At 38.3% G+C, this 24,008-nt stretch overlaps 3 protein-coding genes across 6 annotated transcripts in view; all 3 read left to right on the forward strand.

Annotated features, from left to right (window-relative positions):
- tiam1b (TIAM Rac1 associated GEF 1b) overlaps window positions 1-12,248 on the forward strand; it is a 75,337-nt gene extending 63,089 nt beyond the window's left edge. For all 4 annotated transcript variants that reach the window (XM_012879596.3, XM_012879597.3, XM_021325055.2 and 1 more), the window contains 12 exons: window positions 1,514-1,699; window positions 4,005-4,073; window positions 4,374-4,499; window positions 4,589-4,697; window positions 7,415-7,594; window positions 7,684-7,802; window positions 7,894-8,002; window positions 8,895-8,953; window positions 9,047-9,152; window positions 9,236-9,323; window positions 9,441-9,613; window positions 11,086-12,248. In XM_012879596.3, the coding sequence (XP_012735050.2) occupies window positions 1,514-1,699; window positions 4,005-4,073; window positions 4,374-4,499; window positions 4,589-4,697; window positions 7,415-7,594; window positions 7,684-7,802; window positions 7,894-8,002; window positions 8,895-8,953; window positions 9,047-9,152; window positions 9,236-9,323; window positions 9,441-9,613; window positions 11,086-11,606 (1,845 nt within the window). In that variant the 3' untranslated portion in view covers window positions 11,607-12,248. The remainder of the gene's footprint in view (window positions 1-1,513; window positions 1,700-4,004; window positions 4,074-4,373; window positions 4,500-4,588; window positions 4,698-7,414; window positions 7,595-7,683; window positions 7,803-7,893; window positions 8,003-8,894; window positions 8,954-9,046; window positions 9,153-9,235; window positions 9,324-9,440; window positions 9,614-11,085) is intronic.
- A 6,557-nt stretch (window positions 12,249-18,805) lies between these two features.
- LOC105937980 (claudin-17) lies at window positions 18,806-19,757 on the forward strand. The gene has a single exon (XM_012879569.3). The coding sequence runs from the start codon at window positions 18,852-18,854 to the stop codon at window positions 19,551-19,553; it is 702 nt and encodes a 233-aa protein (XP_012735023.2). The 5' UTR covers window positions 18,806-18,851; the 3' UTR covers window positions 19,554-19,757.
- A 2,736-nt stretch (window positions 19,758-22,493) lies between these two features.
- Window positions 22,494-23,915, forward strand: zgc:110333 (claudin-8). The gene is given in 2 exon segments (XM_012879594.3): window positions 22,494-23,099; window positions 23,101-23,915. Coding segments are annotated over 2 exon segments (891 nt in total). The 5' UTR covers window positions 22,494-22,571; the 3' UTR covers window positions 23,464-23,915.
- Window positions 23,916-24,008: the final 93 nt, after the last annotated feature.

A 24,008-nucleotide genomic window follows, 5' to 3' on the forward strand; every position in this document is an offset into this window, starting at 1 on the left:
GTTTTAATCTTCTTGCTGTGCAGCACTTTGGTGTAAGATGTTTGCTGTAAAGTGCTAGAGAAATAAAGTTCCCTCTGACCACAGAGCAAATCTACTTTCGCCAGCGGAAACTCCAAATGGCTTTAATTATTTACAAATGATTACTTTGCTAACAACAGAAATTGGTGAATGCAACTTTATAGTTGCAGTAATTTCTTTTCTTTTATTTTAGAAGCTTGCACCACTTATTATAAAATGCATTTGTGGCGATACATTCACAGCCATTATAGCACTTCTTAGTTTGTGTGGAAGCCTTCAGAAAATTATTGGACACTTATCAAAAGGAACAAATGGTCTGTCGTGCCTCACATAAATATCAGCCTGATTAGATAACAATGCTGACAATCGTTTTAACTTAAAAAGCTGCGGGAGATTAGAGGTGTCTGTCATCAATGATATTTGAGTTTTATTTTGTTTATTAATCAATGACCAATTAAACCCAGAAATCTTTGCCTGTTCCTGTTATCATTTAATCACATTACATGTAGTGAAGCACCCCTTTTTGAGAAATGAATGCCATATTTTTGTTTGACGCTTGCGAGAGAGCAGCAGCTTTTGGTATTTTGAGATGTACTGACTGGCAGCATGTTTGATCTTAATTAAGATTATAACCATCCATCCTCTGCAGCTGCGCGGAGCCTATATAATTATTATTTCCCAGCGGAACTTGTAGGGGTGACAGGATAAATTGCTTCTGCCAAGTCTATAAAAGTGCTCATACTACGAGCCAGAGACATCTTTGCCCCCCCCCCCTTTTACACAGTTCTTAATGTACTCCTGCTGGCTGTGCCTTTTGTGCGGCCATGAACAGCTCTGCTGGGTTTTTCCGAGTTAATCTGTTTTGTCATGATATTCCACAACAGAAGGAAATCAAGTTGTGACGGACAGGAAAGGAGCCTCTTTGTGCGCTCGCCTTTGTGTTGGTATTGATGTTACTGGGCCGACTTTGCCTTGTTTTTTTGTTTGGCTTTCCGGGGCTTGTAGCCTTTTTGCAAACAAAGTAAGTATTTGTTCAGCCATGTAGGCTTTTGTCGAGAGGGCTCTATTTTAGTCCAAAATAATAGTCTAATGCACCATCGGGGGCTGGTCACCATGGCAACCCGTACTCTTTGTGGACACACGGCGGTGCGTGTATATTTTGATCCAGCGAAAGACTTGGAATCATTACACCACTAATCCATCAGCAGGAAGAAAGCACCGGGGGGAAGTGAGTGGGAAAGAGGAGGTCGTAAAGTCGTAGTTCTGATAGACTGAAATAGATCTGCCTCTTTCTAGGCTCACTCTCTGCACAGTCATGAGTCTGTTCACATCAGTAGGTAGAAGGTGATGCCTACACATTCTCTTTCAAGGTGCTGATCGGCTTGCTTCATGCATATTTCCTTTTATGACCTCCCACTGGGACTATACTTTTACCTCTTTTTTTTTGACCAGGTATCTCTCTCTTTTTTCTTCTTCTTCTTCTTCTTCTTAAAAGAGCACAGAGCAGGTCGCTGCCTTCTGTCGCAGTCTCCATGACATGAATCCCTCAGAGTGCGTGTCCTCTTCGCCGAGCCCGGAGTCACCCTGCCCGCCTGCCACGACTCCCCGACAGCTGTCGGACGCCGACAAGCTCCGCAAAGTGATCTGCGAACTTGTGGAGACCGAGCGCACCTATGTCAAAGTCAGTATCGATCATCTCACTCGTACGAAGCAGATAGTGTTTGTTGATGTCTGTCCGTGGGAGTTTCCATCCCGTCTTGAGATGTGCTCAGCCTTCGTATCGTCTATTCTTTAAAACCGCTCCATATTTATCTCTGTGTCCCCGGAGAGATATGACGGGGACGCAGCTGTGTCCTTGTCTGGATATTTTCTAATCTTTTCCCGTCCGGTATAAAAACGGCTGAGTGGAATAACTGGGTTAGGGATGGTATATAATGGGAAAATGTCAAGACTGCCTGAATGACTATATCTCATTCCAGGGGGCACAAATGTACTTATTATAGAAATCACATTACAAATGACTGATTGTGTATTGCACAGGGTTTTAAGGGGGTTGTTACATTTTTTTTTTTCCGTGGGTAATTCGTTCTAATTAACGCTAGTCTGACATGAGGGCGCAATTTATGTTTATGTGTGTTTAATTGTTCTTGGAAAAAAAAGCCACAGGGACCAAAAAGCCAGAGGGACAAACACCAGAGAGGACCTTATATGATAATTACCGATTGAAAATAAATGCTGCAGTCATATTAATTTGTGTTGTTTTTACGCTGGTCCAGTATAGAACTGCATTTCGATAAGTTAGAGTGGCCTCAAAAATTTTGTTTGCTTTACTAATTCCATTAAAAAAATGGAAACTCCTAGGAATTCTTTATGCAAATATTTATATGATTAAAACAATATTTTTATGATTGTGGTTCATATAGTAAATGAAAACCCAATATTCTGTTTCTCACAAAATCTGATTTCGAGATAACACTGTAAGAAAAAAAAATGAATACAGAAATTTCACCTTAAAGAAAGGTTTGTGCTTATATTGTACAATAAATGCAATCAGTACTTGATTGGACATTGATTACTGTATTTATGTGGCAGGGCATGAAGGGGGTCAGCCTTGGGTGTTGCCGTAACGTTAAGGATGCCCAGGTTGCTTTAACAGTGGCCTGCGTCTCATTTGCTCTGTTGGGTCTGGTCTCTCGTCTTCCTCTTGACAATACCCCATAGATTCTTAGCGAGGTTTAGGTCAGGCCAGTTTGCTGACCATTCAAGTAATGATGGCATGATCATTAAGCCAGATGTTGGTAGATTTGCCAATGTGGGCAGGTCCCAAGTCCTGCTGGGAAATGAAGTCAGCATAAGAGCTAGCTGGCAGAGAGAACTAAGAAGTGCATGGCTGAATAGACATAAAACAACAGTGGACCAACACCGGTAGAGGACATTGGTTTTGGATTCCAGAATCTGAAACTCTTCTTTCCAAATGTAAAGCACAATTTGGACCATTGAGCAACAGTCCAGTCCTGTATCTCCTTAACCCAGGTAAGACATATCCAACGTCTCTGGGTCAGGAGTTGTTTTACCAGGAAAGCATCAGTTGTGGTCCGTGTCCTGGATACATCTGTGTGTGGTTGCTCTTGAAGCATGGACTTCAGTCATGCTGTATCCTAACTTAACTTGTGAATCTCCCAAAAAAAAATGAAACTGAGCTTTTCCTTTCAGTCAATTTGGTGAATTAATATGTGAACACCCAGCTTCTTTAATGATTACCTTTTATGGCTTCCTGTGTGTCAGGGACTGATAGTTGCACTATTGTATGCTCAATACAACCAAATAAAACTCCCATCATAATGCCACATCAATTATCTGGTGTTTTCATTTTGGTCTTATGTAATATTGAAACTTTCTGATAAACTGAATTTTAGGTTTTCATTGGCTCTAACCCAAAAAATCAAAATGCACTAAAATAAATGCTTGATATGTATCAATCTACATTTGAATTAATTTACTGAACTCAAACACTTTTTTTTTCTTCAATTTATTGAGCTGCACCTGTACTTCTTTTTCTGTATTTTGGATTTAGACTGGAGATCATACGATTTGCCGTTCCCATGCGCCTTTTGTGTTGCCTCAAAACTGTGTAATTTCAGAGGCTTTTTAATTCCTACCAGCTTTTGAACTGTTGACTAAGGCTCTTAAAAAGTCCCTTGTTTGATCAGGGCCCTTTAGAATTAGCCATTTTACACACATTATTATTCATGAAAACTTCCCGTATGTCACATTTGGGTATCAGTTGCTGCCAACAGTGATTTAACTTAGTCACTAGCTCATTCTTTCTAAAACAAATCCTGAAAAAGGCATCTAGCATTTCCCCTGGCTTTATCCCCTGATCTTAACCTGCATCTACAATGTATCTGTCACAAATAATTGCATTTTGTGTCAGCATCCCGCATAATGACACAAAATAGAATAAAATATTATCTCTTGTCTTGCAGGATCTCAATTGTCTCATTGGGAGATATTTAACCCCACTGCAGAAAGAGAACTTCCTCACACAGGATGAGGTATGCCAAATGTTTGCCATACCCACGCTTTTAGGGAGTAGCTTGGCTTTTAGTTGCCAGCACTGGTGAAATATTCTATTAATGGGTTGTTGCATAATCATGTGAAGTGCTATTCTGTGGAACTAGAGGGATGGATAATGAAGAGAGGGAGTGAAAAGTGATTCTTTACATGCATTTGCATTATTACAATTCATGTCCCATGACAGTTTGTATTTTCACACTTGTAACTGTTACAAAGGACTAAAAATGAGATGTTTAAATGCTGTGAGATGGAAATATTTTCTTTCTTTTTTTTTTCAGCTGGATGTTCTGTTTGGAAATTTACCAGAAATGGTGGAATTCCAGGTTGAGTTTCTAAAAACGCTGGAAGACGGAACCAGACTGGTTCCAGATCTGGAGAAGCTGGAGAGCGTGGATCAATTTAAGGTACAGCCAGAAAAATACACAGCATCAAGCATTCAGAACGACCCATGAACTTTTTTTTTTTTTTTTTGACCAACTGTCCTCTTTCACAGAAAATACTCTTTTCTTTGGGAGGCTCTTTCTTGTACTATGCGGACCGCTTTAAGATCTACAGTGCTTTCTGCGCAAGTCACACAAAGGTCCCGAAGGTTCTTGTGAAGGGTGAGTACATTTTTTTTCGCTTGTGCTGACATTTCACCTTGGCTCACAGGAGAGTGTATATTTATTCGGCAACCATCTGCTGTATAAAGCAATTCTCTATAAATTCTGCTCTGCAGAACTGTCAGCCGCAGTTGTCCATCTGACCCTCATATACTTTCAAACCGGGAGCTCTGTGGGTTAAAAGCCCGGCAAGATTGTATGATATGTAATTAGAAGTGTTGAACAGACTGTTCTGAAGCTACTGCACCCACTCCCTTTATAACTTTACTGGACGCCTTTGTTTGCCACATTTTATATTCAGTGAGTCAACTGCTCATCTGCAATGCAGATTATTTTGGTGCCATTAAAATAAAGCAGTTTCAAAATGTTTATGGATATTTCTCCCCCTCCAGTAAAACAATTTATTGTACTTTGCAAGACTGTGGCTATTTAGTCTCTCTGAAAGACAAGCGGGAGCGTGCAACCACTTCAACAAACCTAAAATGATCAGCCCACATTAGCAACGCTTTTATTGCTGCCTGTCACAATCTTTGAAGTACTTTTAGGCATGGGTCAGCATGTTATTCTCACAGTATGGTAATTATGAGTCAAACTATCTATTTACATGAATACTCCAAACTAAAAAACATTACACGATGTGATTACTTTAATTAGTAAGACAGAAAGACTTCAATTATACCAACTGTTGATGGAATAATATGACAATTATAGTTATGTTACATATAACATTTTATTTATTTATTTTTCTAAGTGTACACATAATGTTATGCCTAAGATTTAGAATAAACAGACACTGAATTTAGTAGTAGCTTATAAGTAGATGCGCTAATTGCACAGGCTATTTTAAATTCTCCCCTCATACAAGAATCAGTTGGGTATTTGGTAAGGCTGTCTGCTGGGGTAGCCACCTTAATTGGCTGGTATAGTTCCTGCTACTTTTAGAATAGTGCTACCTTAATAAGAGTGTTGTGTGGTATTCCCCTAGCTAGACAGTGTTTTTTGTGTCTGGGATTATTTCCAAAATTGTTTTTTGAAAACCAGGGAAGTGTTTCCAACTTGTTCAACTATAGCCAATAGAGCTGCACAATATGTAGAATCACAATTATCATTCATTTACAATTTTGCAAACACAAAATCCTGCTTGGATGGCTTAATAAAAAAGAATACTATATTTCAGCTGTCATGCATTCACCCTCTGCAAATTAATACTATATTTGAGCAATTGAATAGACTCTAACCACAGCATAATCTATGTTTTTAGTAGCTGAGATGCTAAAGCTCATGGTGCATAGTGGGCATAGTAAAGAAAGAAAACACCAAACAAGATGTTTATCATAATACATATTGTTATCTCTATTTTAGGCAACAGTGTGACAATTATATTTGGTTTCCTAGTATTGTAAAACAGGGTATCACTTGCAATACTTCCTTTCTTACCTTTAAACGAAGAGGTCAAGCATTGAAACTTGCCATCAACAATATGGGAGTATTTTATTTGTACTTGAAGGTCAGATTTTCTGAGATTAAAGTTAGTCTTCTGATTTGCAACTACAATGGGGTTTTCTCAGGATGTATATCATTCCTGGGTTTGTTACATTTTCATTTCCTTTATTTAACCAGATGAAAACTCATATCAAGATCGTATTAGCAAGAGGGGCCTGGGCAGAAAGTCTGTAGCACACATCAAAAGAGTTATGCAAGTCAAGCACATTTTAAAAGCCGATACAATCATAAAAATATACATAAAAAAACAATTTGACACTGATTAATAGATTTGCATTGCTTATTTATGGTTTGAAATAATGTCAAAGAAATAACATCCACTATCTTGAGTTGAGAATGGAGACGATTCCATGCTGCAGGAGCCGTAACACTGAATGCCTGTTTTTCCCTTTTCTTGTTCAAACACGTTGAAAAGGCAAAGGGAAAATGTTGGAATGAAGAGAATAGTCAGTATTAGATTTTAGTTACATGTGCTATGTTTGCTTTTTAAATCAGCAACTACGGCATCAAAGCTAAAAAATGTCTGTTTGTAGGTGCCTGCAGTACATCCATTCATCCATTTTCCTTATTGGGGTCGCAAGGGGTGCTGGTGCCTATCGCCAGCTGTCAATAGGCCAGTCTATCGCAGGGCAACACAGAGACTAACAGGACAAACAACCATTCATGCACACACTCACACCTAAGGAGAATTTTAGAGAAGCCAATTAACCTAACAGTCATGTTTTTTGCACTGTGGGAGGAAGCCGGAGTACCCAGAGAGAACCCACACATGCACAAGGAGAACATGCAAAATCCATGCAGAAAGACCCAGGGTAGGATTCGAACCCATGACCTTGCTGCAAGGCAACAGTGCTCCCACTTCCCCACTGTGCAACCCTCTGCAATACATATTTAGCCCAAATTATACTTGTATGTTATACTGTACTGTTGTACTTGGATGTACAGTGTTTTTAAATAGCTAAGCTGACTGGCAGTGTGCAGCAATAAGATAAGGAAGGGAGGGTCCTGTGGTTATTTTGTACTATATACAGCCGGAGAAAACACGGTTCACTCTGTGGCATCTCATTGAAAGGACTATGCTGTAGGAAGAGTATGATGGGAACTTCTTTTTTGCCTGTTTTGAAACTTTATATATCTTGACCATAAGTATATCACCCGGCCCATGCATAGCTACATGTAAAAATCAAACACATCAATGTTTTTTGTCGCTGCAGCCAAAACGGACACTAACTTCAAGGCCTTTCTTGATGAGAGGAACCCCAAGCAGCAACACTCATCCACCCTAGAATCTTACCTGATTAAACCCATACAGAGGGTGCTAAAATACCCCCTTCTGTTAAGGGAGCTCTACTCACTGACGGACCCAGACAGTGAGGAACACTACCATTTGGATGGTAAGACAATGTCACAGTGCGGAGAGCTGAAATTAATACTTGAACACAACGTTTTAGCTCTAAACCTGTTGTTTTCTGCTCGACTGCAGTTGCTATAAAGGCCATGAACAAGGTCGCCAGCCACATCAATGAAATGCAGAAGATCCACGAGGAGTTTGGAGCGGTGTTTGACCAGCTAATCACCGAGCAGAGCAGTGAAAGGAAAGAGGTAGGTTTGTGCGAGTGTGCCCTGACGTGGTTCTGTCAAAACAAGAGTCCCTGTGGGGATGACGATGTTGACATTTTCACACAACTGCCAGGTGGCTGATCTATCGATGGGCGATCTGCTGCTCCACAACACAGTAACGTGGATCAACCCACCTGTTTCCCTGGGAAAATGGAAGAAAGAACCACAGATGGCAACATTCGGTATGTCCGTGGTGATATTCAGTTTAATCCATCTTTCTTTATTTCGCTTTGCTGTGTTTCAGCACCAAATGCACCAGAGAATTGAACCGTGTCACAATTTATCAAAAAAGAAATACGAAACTCAAATCTTAACGAATCAGTTTTTATTATGATCATAACCGTAAGTAATCTCATGTTCCAATTGTGGCCCATTTTCAACAAAACGGTGACCCACTGAGACCATTTCGGGATTATTTTGTAATAAAAATATATTTGATTGCAAAAATGATGTATGTTCTGCTTCCATTAAGTTATTTATTGCCCCATTGCGTTATTGTCTTAGTCTGTCCACTCGTTTATAGTGTGTTCGTGTGTGTTTTCTGTAAGTAAGCACATCATGAGCATTGTACAATTCAGTCAAATTCCTTGTATGCGTGCAAATACCTGGAAAATAACGATGACTCTCTGATTCTGATCGGATTAATCAGTAAACATAAAATGTGCTTTAAAAAATATTTCTTCATGTAAGTGAGTGATCCTCTCTATTCTGCAAGCAAGAGGGAAATTAACAAAAATAACTTTTTCTGTAATATACATACCTTGCAACCATATTCATACCCTGTGAATCATGTCACATTTTCTATCTTGCATCCAAAGAATTTGAGGTATTTTATTTGGATTTCAAGTGACAGTTCAACACAATGTAGAATTGTGACGGGTACATGTTTTTCAAATATTTTTACAAATGACACTTAAAGGGAACATATATGCATTTCAGTTCTTGCTTTTCACATTGAAATTATTAATTTCTGAGCTCTATGTAAAGAGGAACTGCAATGATTTGGTCTGAATTCCTCGTTAATTATTATTTTTTTTAAATAAAAAAATCAATACGGTTATTTTAATGTTTCAGTTTTCAAGACTGCTGTGGTCTTTGTATGTAAAGAAGAGTCCAAGCAGAAGAAGAAAATTGTAAGTTTTCACACAAGCAAGGCAGCCATAAGCTTCTTTTTTAGAAGTCGGATTTTCAGTGGATGTTTACATGTTATCTTTATTTGACTTAAGGGTGGCTCACATCGCGTCTCTGTATCTTCGGAAGACAAAGATCCTTTCCGATTCCGTCACATGATCCCTACAGAGGCCCTTCAAATCAGATCCATGTCAAACACAGGTAGATGATGCACTAAATACAGCTTTGAATTTTAATCTCACCCTGTTTCTCTGTGACCGATGCCAAATGTTTGTATCTCGCAGATGGCGAGAGTTCTGCCATGTGTGAAATAGTTCACACCAAATCGGAGTCAGAGGGAAGACCGGAGAGGACGTTTCACCTGTGCTGCAGGTGAGGATTTTCTCCTGAAGGAGATTGAGTCTCATTGTAGATTAAAGCTTGTGTGCTGCTCCTTCCTGCTGCTCTTAACAACATCTGATGGGACAACCCTTCTATCTCCTCTCTCAGCTCTCCGGAGAGCAGAAAGGAATTTCTAAAGACGGTCCACTCCATCTTGAGGGAAAAGCACCGCCGACAGCTCCTGAAAACAGAGAGTTTACCCCTCAACCAGCAGTATGTGCCGTTTGGAGGAAAGCGACTCTGTGCCCTGAAGGGAGCCCGTCCAGCCATAAATAGAGCCGGTAAATGCCAGTCTCTGGCTGTAATTACCCCTAATGTCCCAATTCCTTCCTTCCTGACACAGATAGGATTTTTGGTGGAGACCAGGTTCTTCATTTATGGGTTCAAATATGCATCCAAACAATTTGCAACTAGCTTAGATAGGGCCTTACAAACATATTTGTGTGCCTTTGACTTCTTTTTGAATTTGGGATTGCAAAACAAAAAGTTGCATATAAGTGTAAGGAAAATGCTACATGGTTTTCAAAAATGTTTCCTAAATAGAAATAGAAATTAATCTTTATATGTGTTTATCTCAGTTTGCTGCTATACCCTCAAATAAAAGCCAGCCAATTGCTACAAAAGTCACCTAATTAGTTTAAAGTCCACCTCAGGGTGACCTCAGGTTTTGTCCTCACGCTGCTTGTACATCAGCGAACAAACAGCATCATGATGATCAATAAACACACCAAACAGGTCAAGGATAAAGTTGTGCAACGTTTTAAAGACGAATGATTAGATTATAAAATGATATCCCAAACATTGTTTAGTCTATTGCTTAAAAATAGAAACAGTATTGTACAACTCCAAACCCACAAATACATGGCTATGCAACTAAAGGACAGAGAGAACAAGGTAAGAGGCAGCCAAGAGACCCATGGTAGCTCTGGGGGAGTTGCAGAGCTCCACAGCTCAGGTGGAGGAATCTGTCTGCAGGACATTTTTAGAGTGGCAAAAAGAAAGCCTTGTTTGAACAAAAAACAATAGAACTTAAATGTTGAATTTGCTATTTAGGCAGAAGATGCTCTAGGTAGATAATACCCAGATCCAATTGAGAATTAGTGACTAGTTTTTAAACATTCATGTTCAAAGATGCTCCTAATTGCATTTTACTGAATTTAAGCTATTTTACTAAATTATTTTAAGTTTGGTATTTGGATGGAAGGTGTTCTGGGTAAATAGGACACAAAATGCACTTTCTAGCCTAAATGCCAAACACTGTGTTGCAGAAAATACTTATACAACATCTGGTGAGGGTTAATTTGAAGACAGAAGGAGCCAAAGGCTAAAGCCTTGTCCAGAATAAAACCTGCGAGAGGTGACAAAAGATTTGAGGTTAGGATTAGCAGGACAACAAGCCTAATCATGCAGCCAGGACAATTATGGAACGGTTTAGAATTAGGTGCATTCGTGTTAGAATGGCCCAGTCCAAGCCCAGAACCAGATCCAATTGAGAATTAGTGGTAATATTTGAAAATGCCTGTTCAAAGACATTCTTAATTCCAATCTTACTGGACTTAAATATTTTTGCAAAATAAAACTGACAAAGATTTCAGTGTCTAGGTGTGCAGAACCAGTACACCTTAAAAGTATTGACCTGTGAGAACACAGCAGAAGGTTCACAGCAAAGGCACCCTAATCTCCACAGAAGTATTTACTAGGCATTTTACTTCTGATATCATTAATTATGTTTTTAATCCATCTATCCCAACAGCATCTGACCCAACCAGGACTCTAGGCAGGAGAAAGCTGGTGCGCAATCGTTTCACCATAGACACTGACATCGTTTTTGACGGGGACTCAGAACAGCAGGACCTGGCTTCTCCGCCGGACCCAGACTCAGCTCCGCCGCAGCAGAAGGAGGAGCAGCAGTCTGACTTGGCAGGTGACACAGATCGCTGGGTGGAGGAGCAGTTTGACCTAGAAGAGTATGAAGATCAGGAAGAGATGAAGGAGACAGACATCCTGAGCGATGACGAGGACGAGTTTTGCCAAACACCCAGAGCTCTATCCGTAGAGGCTGATCTGGAGAGCCCCATGACGGCTTTATCCCTGGAGGGCGCAGAAAGAGGCGCGAGCAAGAGCCCGCAGTCCCCGACTGTGAGCGAGACACCGGATGAAGAGAAGATGTCCGACACAGAGACGAATAGCTCCAAAACCGACAACTCTGGGCATAAGAGTGAGGTTTGGGTTCGAAGGCAGCCATCAGGTTCATCCCCAGACAGTGTCCCATAGGAACTGAAAAAGGGGTTGGGAGTCTCTTAATATTTGCCGCACAACGATCACTCATCACAACCAGTGCATGAGCATTGATGTATATCACACAGCTAGTAAAAGAAACAGTACACCCTCCTTTACCTTACTTATGCTGAATGTTTTATTTTGTACAGGTAAGATTATTTGTGGAGCAATAATAAATCCAGAACGAGGGAGCTGTATCCCCACTCAGAGGCTGTTTCATGACCGTCAAGTGTTAACGTCGAGGGGCGAAATAACGGTACAATCATGGGATCTAATCACTTGCTTTGATTGGCATGGTTTGCACATTTGGGCACATTCTGTAGTCCTGCCTGCTGTTGCCAAATTTGGGTATTGTGAGAACATTGATATTTGTTTCGTCTGTGTGACTCAGAGATATTATCCTAGTTAAGGGCTGTATATGATTTGTCCCTAAAAGACATAGAATAATAAATTGCAGATGACAGTCTTGCATAGATTACTGTACATTTTCACACGAATATACACCTATTTCATGGTTTTCATCTTTTGTTTTAGCTCCTGTGTTGCATTTAATAACGAAATGATGTAAAAGCTGTAATGTCACGAAAAGTAATTGGTTTTTAATTTCACATTATCCTGTTTTTACTTGAATCTGTATTTGCTGTGTCGTTTTTTTTTTACTACTATGAAATCATGTTGCGTTTTACCGATGGTACTTCCGAGAGTACTGCAGCTCATACACGCTGACATTTCACATGCACACGTTTTTTTGTAGATAATTTACCCTTTAGCTTCTTCAGAAGGTTTTCTGTGTTCGTACATTTTTTTTTTAGCAATGGATTTCAAAACAATTATTTTATTTATTGACTTGTAAAATAATTTGCTAGTAAAAGCATTAGAGGTATTTTTTTTTTCCACCAAGAAAGTCCAAAGTTGCTCATGCAATCAAGGCGAAAGACTGGCCAGATATCTGACCAGTGAAAGAAGTCATAACTTAAAAAAGCTCATTATGCTTTTAGGACTGTGTTTTTATTATGTGTATATATATATAAAATGTATTGATATCATAATAAATACATTTGTTTCCTACTTCTAATTCAAAGCTGTTGTGTTGTGATTCATCTGCTTCCATTTTTAACAACCTATCATGTTCTCACAGCTTAAAATTAATTTGCCAGGATGCAAACTGAGCTATATATGCAATACATCAATTTTATATAACTTTATAACAAAAGGGAAATAATATAGTGTCTAATGACAATTTCAGTGTTGACAGGCTTCAAATGACTGACCAATGGCAAATGAGTATATAATTATTATTGTTACAGGAAAAAAAGAATAAAGAATATCTGAGGTCAATGCCTACATTTTTATTAACATTGTTTTACAAGTAAAGTCAGCATCAGGAAAAGACTGTGCAATGGTAAAAGAAGAAAGCTTAACACATAAAATGGAGAATATAAAGGTGGTTTGTAAAAGCATTCACTTCATGCACTTTTTTTTAAAGCTTTTCGCATTACAGCCGCAAACCTCAATGTTTTTTATAAGGACTTTATCATGTTGGACCAACACAAAGCAGCACACAATTGTGAAGTAAAAGGAAACCAATTCGCAGTTTTCAGATCTTCTTTTTTTAACAAATAAAGACCAGTGGGACATACATTTGTATTTAGCTTCCTATTGCTCTGATGCCCATTAATAAAAATCCAGGGCAACCAACTTCTTCCAGAAATCACCTGTTTAGTATACAGAGTAGACCTTTGTGTGATATAATTTCATTGTATATATTATGAGTTCTGGACATTTTAGAACAGGGTTATATTGGGACATGGCGATTAGAGACCATCCATTCATTCTTTAAATCTGGCCTTTATGGAACAGTGGCAACAAGAAAGCCATTATTGAATAAAACATTGTTGAAAGTTCATATTTGATGTTGTTGAGGTTACGCAACAAACATTTAGAAGAGCACATTGATGTCACATGGCAGCAAAGCTGAAGTTTTTGGCTTCCATTTTTTCTTCACCCCATGCGTGAAGATAAACTCACTGCCGATTACTCGCCCAAAGCAGACAATCCCTACAGTGAAACAGGAGCTGCAGCCTCATGCTGTGGAGAAGCTTTTCTTCAGGAGGAGCTGGTTATGGTTGAAGGGAAGACGGAAAGTGCTAAATACAGGGCAATCATGGGAACAAAAGCTTTCAGATGCAACAAAAGAATTGAGGCTGCTGTGCTGCTGCACCTTCCAGCCACAGTGGACTTGGTTTAGATCCAGGGTGGGCTATCCCGATCCTCGAGGGCCAGTGTCCTGGTGTGACGCCTGAAAGAAGTAGCTGATTTATCTTCTGAGTTTGTCAGTTTTTCAGGAGCCTGCTGGGAATCCATTCAAGTGATTCATCTGAAACATGCAACACACCCGCCTGGAGGGAAAGGTTGTCCCAGCTTTGGCTCAGATCAAAGCATTCATTAGAATGACCCAGTCAAAGTTCAGACCTGAACCCAACTGAGAATCGTTACAGGCACTCATCCAATCCCATGAAGCGTAGGTTGTTTTTCTTAAAACTAAAATAAATAAATAATAAATAAATAAATAAAGATTTCAAAATTAATTGGCTGCTTTCACTATCAATGAATTTCATCAGAGAAGATCGTCACCCAAACACACCCCACCCAACCGGATGTCATTATTTTCTGTGTTCCCTCTGTTCATACAGAGTTAGGGAAGGCGGCCTTCTCTTACTCTGCACCATTTACCTGGAATTATCTCCAGAAGGAGCTGGAACTCTCTGATCTAATTTCTCTGGGAGAATTTAACATTTGGGTCAAAGGTAGCGTGGAAAAAGGCAGTGGGCTCCTGCTTGTGTTCTTCATTGTGCTTAAACATGACTTTGTAACTATTCGTTATCTTAAACATCTTGAATATGCATGCACTTATACTGTTGTTCTGTACGTAACTTTTATGACATGGTGAAATATAGTGTATTTCTCCTGTATAAATAAATATCAAATAAAAAAAAAAACCGAGAAGGTAAATACCATGCTGGTCAACAGTGAACAAAACAAATTAACAAAGCAAAATTCATGCTTTAAAGAGAAACTAGTCAAAAGGGGAGTGAAGGATTTTTCTCTCTCAGATTAAGTTTAAGTGGAGAACAGTAATGCAGGAACTAAAACTTTAGGTGCTTCTGTTGCTTTACACATGGTTTAGGAAGTTGGAACCAATCTGGGAATGACATCAATCAATCTTGTTAATAATAATAATAATAATAATAATAATAATAATAATAATAATTAATAATAATAATAGTAATAATAATAATAAATGTTATTTACAATGCACTTTACATTTCAAATAAAATCTCATTGTTATTATTCAACCTGCAACTCAGAAAGATTCTGGAATTTGATAGTTGTGGTGCTCAGAAAGAAAGCTAAATATTACTATTGTTTAAGCAAGCTAAAAACAATGTGTTTCTTTGCATTGTATGCACCAAACAAAAAAGGAACATATTCAGAGGTCATACAGTCAGGTGTGAGAGATTAATCAACAAACCCACTCTGCTATGGCAGCTATCATTACGTTTTAGGTTCACAGAATGAGGCTGTGCATTTACTTGAATGTATTTTTCAATTTCAATTTAGGCTCCAAACTATCATGGAAAATGTGATGATTACTTTGTTATAATTATGGCCTATATTTAGCAAAAACAAATGTACTTAGTTCATTTTTGTGGCAACACAGATGCAGATCAAGAACATCGTGTGGAAGATTGGTTACTGAGTTGTCTTTGGACCAGTAAACAGCACAAAAAATGTGTGCCACCATTCTCCAATCAGACAGCGTGATCAATGAGCAACGACTAACAGTTATACAGAGCATTTACTGTTCTTCAGTAGCAGTATTTAAATAAGCAAATGTATTTGGTAAAAAACATTACATAAAAGTCAGTGTTGTCTTTCTCTTTTGATAGATTTCTCTAAAGCCTTTGATGCTGTGGATCACAACATTTTAATTAAACGTCTAACAACAATTGAGTTTTCCATTCAAATGGTTGGATGGTTTGTTAACTAAATAGGCTGTCCAGTTAGAAACCCTTTCTTCTGAGGTTAAGTCTATCCACAAGGGGGAGCCACAAGGTTTTGTTCAAGGCCCTTTGATTTTTACCTCGTACATAATGATATTGATGTACAATAAATGCACAGTAAATATGTTTAGTTATGTTTAATGTGATTATGGTTGTAATTGTTTTGTTTTCATTTTTATTCTAACTGTATGCTGACATTCTTGGCCAGGGCTCTCTTGCAAAAGACGTATTTTGCTCGCAATAGGGCAAACATGGTTAACTAAAGGCTATTATTATTATTATTATTATTATTATTATTATTATTATTATTATTATTATTATTATTATTAGTAGTAGTAGTAGTAGTAGTAGTAGTAGTAGTAGTAGTACTATTTTTAGTATTATCATTTCTTCTATTCAAAATGAATATTTCTGTATATATTTTGAAATATAATGTTTTAAAGAAATGTATTTACAGTTCCAGTTTTATGCAGAGAGCATTAGAAGGCTTATTTTGTTCGTTTTTTATTATATAATATTAAACATCACTTATTTAAAGGAAGGTTCAATGAGAAGATTTCATGTTTGAGGCAATTCAGAGCAATAAATGCACTGTTTTTTTCAAACTCAATGAGTAATTGTTTCAATAATTATGATTCCAATACAGACAAAATAACTAAGTTTTTTCTTTTCTATAATTGAGCAGCCATAGGCCAGAATGCATTTTGAGTTCTGAAGATGGGCTTAGTGAGAAACTACTGTTTTAAAGTGTAGCTCAGCCTGTTGGTACTCGGAAAACCTCGATTTGACCAGGAAACCGATAAGAAAACTCATTCTTTAAAAAGCAAGGACTCCGCAGTTGTATTTACAACCAGCAGGAGGCGCATTGAGCCTGTTGTGCATTTCCTGTTTTCATGATAAAAACCTCCAACAGAAGGTTACATCTCACTGTTTTCTCATTTATGTAAAGAATTTTTTTGGTTCCCATCAAATCCAGAATTTAATTAAAATTTGCACATGAAACATTTAGCAGCAGCTGAACTTCTATCACAACATAGCCTTCCCTGACATGTTTAACTTTGCCTCCATGGGTTTTTCACTGTGATCGTATCTGTTTACATTCAAAGCAGATGACGGCAGTATTGGCCGGTCAACCTGTTTAGCAGGTTTTTCAGTTTCTGTTCCTGTTTTATGACCTTACCTGGCACATTTCTGTCTCTGTTGTCCTTTTGTGTTGTGTCCCCTGCTTCTCAGAAACAAGATGATCGACAGGGTGTCACCATGTTTAGACCAAATAAGGTTTCAAGGAAGGAGTGGCTGCTCTTTGCCACAGCGAAATCTCTCACTGTTTTGAAACAGTTTGTAATTATCTTAAATAAAACTAATGCTATTTTTAAATATGTTAATTCAAGCAGTATTATAAATGCTACTTCATTGATATCAAAAGCCACCAAGACCCATCGGGCCAAGCATCTGCTTTGTAAAACTGAAATACATGTATAAAGATTATCTGATTTGATTGAGTTGACTTGATTTTCTGTTTAACTAATGTTTGAAGTTAGAGTGTCCAGCTGTTTTAAAGAAGAGGCAATACAAGATACAAATTTAAACAGTCATAACACATTGTGAGCACTGCACTAAACATAAAGTGGGCATCATAGATACCTATGAAAACTTGTCCAAGTTTTCCATTTTGAGAGCAAAACTACTCCTAAGAGTTGCTGCTGGGAAAGTAGACTCATGCTTTCAGCCAACGCTGTTCATGAAGTATCCTGCATGTGACTTTATACTGAAAATAACAGATAAAAGTCCAGTTAGTGCTAAACATACACTCATGAGCCTGAATGTTCTTTTTTGTCTTTTAGTAATTTTTAAAGCAATATATATATATATATATATATATATATATATATATATATATATATATATATATGTATATATGTGTGTGTGTGTGTGTGTGCACATTACAAGTGTGTGTGCACATTACAAGTCAAATGTTTGGAATAACCTTTGTTGTTCAACAGTTTTCCTTACTTTTATCACTTTCTACATTCTACATTGCAGGTACAGAGTGAAGATATAGAAAAGATGACTCAAAAGTATATAGAATTATATATCAAACACAAAAATCGTAAATTGCTCAAACATCTTGTATATTTTGCCGTTTAGAAACGCTCAACATGCAAAGTCTATGAATTTGGAGGCAGTCCTTCAGGAATCTAACCACTTGAAATGAATGTTACCATTTATGAAAAAGAGAACAGTCATATACCCTGCAGAAAATGTACTAGAAGCATGTTGATTGTTACAAAAAACAATGGAATATCATTTATCATTAATTTTTGTAAGTATTAGTGGGGGTGTATTTTTTAAATCTAGGCCTCCATGTTTAACTTTGACACTGTAGGGATATAAAATATTTTTTTGTTTTCATTTATTTTAGTATTTTAATTTTTTGTATTGGAAAAAGAGTCTAGTAATACAAAAACATCATGCACTGAAACATTTTAAAGATGATTGCTCTTCAATGTTGTATAAATATTCTACAAAAAAAAGTTCAAATGCATCCGTAAATTCCCCAAATTGATGACATGTATTAAAATGATGGGGGCACGTAAACATCTGACCAGGAACGATAGGTCCAAAACTGACTATAAATTGAATTTCACTCTTTCTGAATTTATTTTATTTAATTTATTTCTTTTTTTTTTTTTTTGGGGGGGGGGGGGGGGGTAATCTGAGTTCCATCAGTTAATTTGAAAACAGGTTTTCTTTTCAATGCAAGCAAATGTTTAGTGTAGATGTCTAGAGTGTAATTTTGAAAATGTCTGTATAAGGATTAAACTAGCTATGGAAGCAATAGAAAGCGATACCTGCAGATTTAGAGTCACTACATCTAAACAGCTGGAATGTTAACCTGGTAAGTCTGCCGCTGTCTTTTGTTCGTATGTCATGCACGACGAGCAGTGTTGACATTTTGTTTTTGGGGAAAAAAAAGAAAATGTAGTTTAGTTTCCCTCTTCAAAAACCAATGCTATTGTTAAAGGCAAGGCAATCCAAACCAGCAGGGTGACATTACATGCATTCATGTAATGTCACCCTATCAGATTTACAGTTTTGTAAAACAGACAGACCGGGTAGGGCCTGCGTTAGACAAAAAACAGACAAGACGAGAGCGCACTCTGTCTTCTAAACCATGAATGCAAAGCTGGAAATCCTAGCCCTGATCCTGGGCTTCTTTGGCCTATTCGGGACAATCGCTATTACTGCTCTGCCGACCTGGAAGGTCTCTGCCTTCATTGGGGCCAACCTCATTGTAATGGAGGAGCTGTGGGAAGGCCTGTGGATGACCTGCTACAGACAGATCGACATCAAGATGCAGTGCAAGGTCTACGACTCGCTGCTGATTCTCCCAGCCGAGCTGCAGGCGTCCAGGGGATTAATGTGCGTCTCCATTGCCCTCGTTCTCATCGCTTTGATTGTCACAGCTTGTGGATTCCAGAGGAGCAACTGTTGTGGTGACAACATGAGGGGCAAAAATATCACTCTGGCCTTCGGGGGGTGTTTGTATCTGCTATCGTTTCTGACCACGCTCATCCCTGTCAGCTGGGTGGCTCACTCGATTATCTCCCAGTTCTACAATCCAACATTGCTGGACTCCCAGAAGCGAGAGCTTGGACAAGCCATCTTCATCGGCTGGGGAACCTCTGGTGTGTTGCTGGCCACTGGGATCATCTTGCTCTTCAGGTACAGCAAACGGAGATCTAAAGAAGAAGAAGAACAAGAAGACCATTATAACGATGCATATCTTATGGAGGAAAAGAGCGTTGTGAAAGAGGACAGTGTATATCGCGCCAAGGCAGGATCGAGCTTCCACAAAGTCCAAGAATATGTGTAAATAATTGTTCTGAATAGTTTTATGTTAATTGCATCTGTGTTTAGAAAAGCTCAATATGCAATAAAAGAAATGTCACAAGCTGATTTGGACCTGCCTGTAACAGCCTTTAGTGACTCACAGTTTTGGCTATAATATTACAAGAAGTTCCAAACACATATTTTCTTTACCATTCAACCAATTTTGCACATAAAAAGTATTACATTATTTAAAGAGTGGGTGTTTTTTTGGAATAAATGCAACTATTTCTGTACGGCCATGAACTTTTTTTTTTTTTTTTTGCTCTACAGAAGAACAGAATTTCAGGAATTTCTGCACCTGATTGTTTTGTCTTTGATTCTCTGGAGAACATTTACAGCCAACACAACTTAATATGCATGCAAAAAATGTTGTCGGTGGTTCAGACAGCTGTTATTTCTTTTGCAATTGCTTGTTTTATACTTTTGTACCCAACATGTATTAACATATAACATAATTTGATTGACTTCACCAGATTAGTGCTGCCACACTGAACCATTTGTGTTGCAATTGATGTACCAACAGTCTTTACAAACAATGCTATTAATCTAAGCCATTACCTGTTCTCCAAAAGAAACAACCTTGTTTTAATTTATTATTTAATAATAATAAACTTAGGGTTTTATTGCATCACACACAAAAACCTGGACAAAGATTAGCACTAACAACCGATATATTAAATAATAATTGTATACTGTAGAACAACAAAAAATATGTATTTGCAAATCAAAGGCCTGAGGATTCAGAGGGAGAAATTAGTTTAAAATGATCTAGAAATAAACTAAAATAGGCCTCAATTCAGTCGTGATTGCAACCCCAAAGGAAAATTATATGCTTCCTGATATACTCTATTTGAAATAGAATGTCTTAGACTGTAATTTACATAAGAAGCTTTTAAGGCAAGCCATATTAACATTTAATCATAAAAGAAGATATTTCTTATTACCATCTTAGATTGCAAAAGTATACGCTGAGTCAAAATATATAAAAAAAATATATACGTAAATATATAAGTATATATATATATATATATATATATATATATACATATATATATATACCTATACGCGTACATACATACGTACCTACACGTATATATGTGCATATACATTCGTGTATACATTTGCACATACATACATGTGTACTGACATATGTTCAGGTGGTGATAGCAGCATAAGTCACTACATATTTGATGTTGTCAACTATATTTACTTGTTCACATTGATATCTTTAGTATGTATATATGTTTATATACATATAGATCACTATGTATGTAAATTGGACAGCATATGTCCATCCCTATTTCTTTTGTATTTTTTCGTATCCTTTTTGATCCATTGTATATATGAAGATTCACTGTATATAACTGAATGCACCTTTCCTACTCTGCACCTTCTTGTATGAACCGATGTGGCAAGTGAATTTCTCCATTGTGAGATCAATAAAGCCTATCTTATCTTATATGTCAACTAGTTGCAGCAGCCCTACACCAAATCTATGTAATTCTTATTACAAAAGGAATTACATAGATTAATAAGTTATTTTAATTATTTATTGCACCCATATGACAAAGAATAAATCCAACAGTGGAGACAGATTACACATAAGCATTTGGAGCTATTGCGAGAAAGATGTCAGTAACACTTCAGTGTGTCAGCAAAAAAGGTGAGAACTTCTGGCAAGTGAAACCAATCCTCCTCTTGTTTCTGCGCTCAACACCTTCTTATCAGCTCACTTTACATATAAACTTCAGAGGTTTTGCCATTGATGATCATCTTTCAGTTACTTAACAGATGTGATCACTGGATGATGCTATAGGCTTAGGCCACTGGAGGACATCAGGGTCTATTTTCTCACTCTACTGATTTCTATGTTCTCCAGTTTTGCATTGCATTGCATTGAAATGACTGTCGTCATTTCAGCTTTTAACTTTTTGTTCTCTCTCTTTTTTCTTCATAGTAGGTACACCTGGTTTGGTGTTCTGTTATCTGTGACATCATCCAGAGAAGACAGATCACCCGCTATTACCATCTAATGTAGAACAGATTACTGGATCAATGTGTGCTTCTGTGCTTTTTTGTTTCTCTTGTTGTGTCTCTGCTCTGTCTTCTGTAACCCCCAGTCGGTCGAGGCAGATGACCGTTCATACTGAGCCCGGTTCTGCTGGAGGTTTTCCTTTCCGTTAATGGGGAGTTTTTCTTTCCGCTGTCGCTTCATGCTTGCTCAGTATGAGGGATTGCTGCAAAGCCATGGACAATGCAGACGACTCTCCCTGTGGCTCTACGCTTCTCCAGGAGTAAATGCTGCTTGTCGGGACTTTGAAGCAATCAACTGGTTCCCTTATATAGGAAATTTTGACCAATCTGTATAATCTGATTGAATTTGACTTTGTAAAGTGCCTTGACATGACATGTTTCATGAATTGGTGCTATATAAATAAAATTGAATTTAAATTGAATTGAATTGGAACTGTCTTAAACAATCAGGGAAACCATCCTCACAAATGTATTTCTATAAATAACAATGGATTTTTATGCTTTGAAAATCAGTAGGTACCTAAAGCTAAATATGATATTTTTCTAGACAAGAGAAGCCAATTCATGACCTGTGTATATTTGAAAATATTTCCAATCCTGTTTAATGTCTAAATTATATAATATTGTCTAAATTATATAATTATATAATGTTATTATAATGATATAATATAACTTTATTCATTAAATGTTAGTATGTTTAATTAAAAAACAACCAAGCTAGCATTCTCAACAGCAAATAGTGGATTGAAAGCTGTAGCAGTTTCATTTGCAATCAAACAAGGAACATTCCTTTGTCCCCATCTACCTGAGGACTTCAATGTAGATCAACCAGTCAGGCTGGATTGCATCATTTGCATGTTTTTGTGGGTGTATATGTTCTGTTGCTTGTCCTTTCCTTCAGACTTGCCTGCGGAGCTGTAAGAGTGCAGCCGGAAAGTGCATCTTTGGTTTTCTGGTGCCACCCGCGATGGCCTCTTACACAGCCTACAGTGGCTATACCAAGCCACCCATGACCATGACCTATGCTCCGTCTTACTATGACGAGAACTTGCAGAAGCCACCCATGGCCTACACAGACTACCAGGACTCTATGTATGAGGAAAAACAGAAAGCCGAGAAGAGGAAAAAGCGGAACGAAGTCTGCTGTGAGATCGTGGCTCTCGTCGTTGGTTTTGTCGGACTCATTGGAGTGGCGGCGGTGACGGGCTTGCCCATGTGGAAGGTAACGGCCTTTATTGAGGAGAACATCATTGTCATGGAGACTCGTTGGGAGGGTTTGTGGATGAACTGCTTCAGACAAGCCAACATAAGGATGCAGTGTAAGGTGTACGACTCCCTGCTGTTCCTGCCGCCAGATCTCCAGGCAGCCAGAGGCCTGATGTGCAGCTCCGTGGCTCTCACCTGCTTCGCCCTGATTGTTTCAGTGGTGGGAATGAAATGCACTAGGATGGTGGACCATCGCGCTCGCACAAAACACGTCGTCCTTGTGGTCGGAGGGATGTCTCTTCCTCATGGGCTGCGTTACTACCTTGATCCCAGTGTCCTGGACCGGCCACGTCATCATCATGGACTTCTACAACCCGCTGCTGATTGACGCCCAGCGAAGGGAACTCGGGGAGGCTCTGTACATCGGCTGGGTGACGTCTGCTTTGCTTTTCTCCGCCGGCGTGATCCTGCTGTGCCGCCACGCTCCGCGCACCAACATCGAAGAGGAGAGGGTCATCTACAACCCCGGTGGAAGTGTCTACCAGCCTGCCTACTCATACCAGCCGTACACATACCAGCCCGAATACAACTACCAGCCTCCATACTCTGCGCCCCCACCAGGATCTGTGGTGTATGCTCCGTCTCAGTACTAGAAGATCTTTGGACTCGATGTTTAAACCAGACAAAATATGGCTCAAATGACGAAGGACGGTCGAGTGACAAAGACAGGGCATAGCAATAAAAGGCCCATTCAGTACTTTAAAAAGTTGGGCTAATGTATTTCTGAGACTGAAATTCATTATGAATGTCATTGTGTTTTGATCATGAGGAGTTGTGCTGAAATGCTTTTGTCTTTGTGTTTTTGTGCCTATTAAGCGAGTGTTTTACATGCTTAATAAGAAAAAAGCAGCCATGTGATAATATCTATACCTTTACAGAATCCACAGACATGCTCTTTTGAGTTAAAACTATATGCACTAGACTATCTTCATATCTACAGGTAATTTCTGTTTACTTTTCAGATTTTGTTATGTATATACTTTTTTTTTTAAATGATACCCAACATTAAATGTCCACTGTCATATAAAATAAGAAAAAAGTGTGACAGAATGTTTGTTTTCCTTTCTTTTATTTCTTTAATTAAAACTGGTTCAAAAACATTTGTTTGTCAGGGAATCCAGATATTCCTGTCGAAACT

Source organism: Fundulus heteroclitus, chromosome 18 (assembly GCF_011125445.2).
Source record: "Fundulus heteroclitus isolate FHET01 chromosome 18, MU-UCD_Fhet_4.1, whole genome shotgun sequence".
In the NCBI taxonomy this organism is placed as follows: Eukaryota; Metazoa; Chordata; class Actinopteri; order Cyprinodontiformes; family Fundulidae; genus Fundulus; species Fundulus heteroclitus.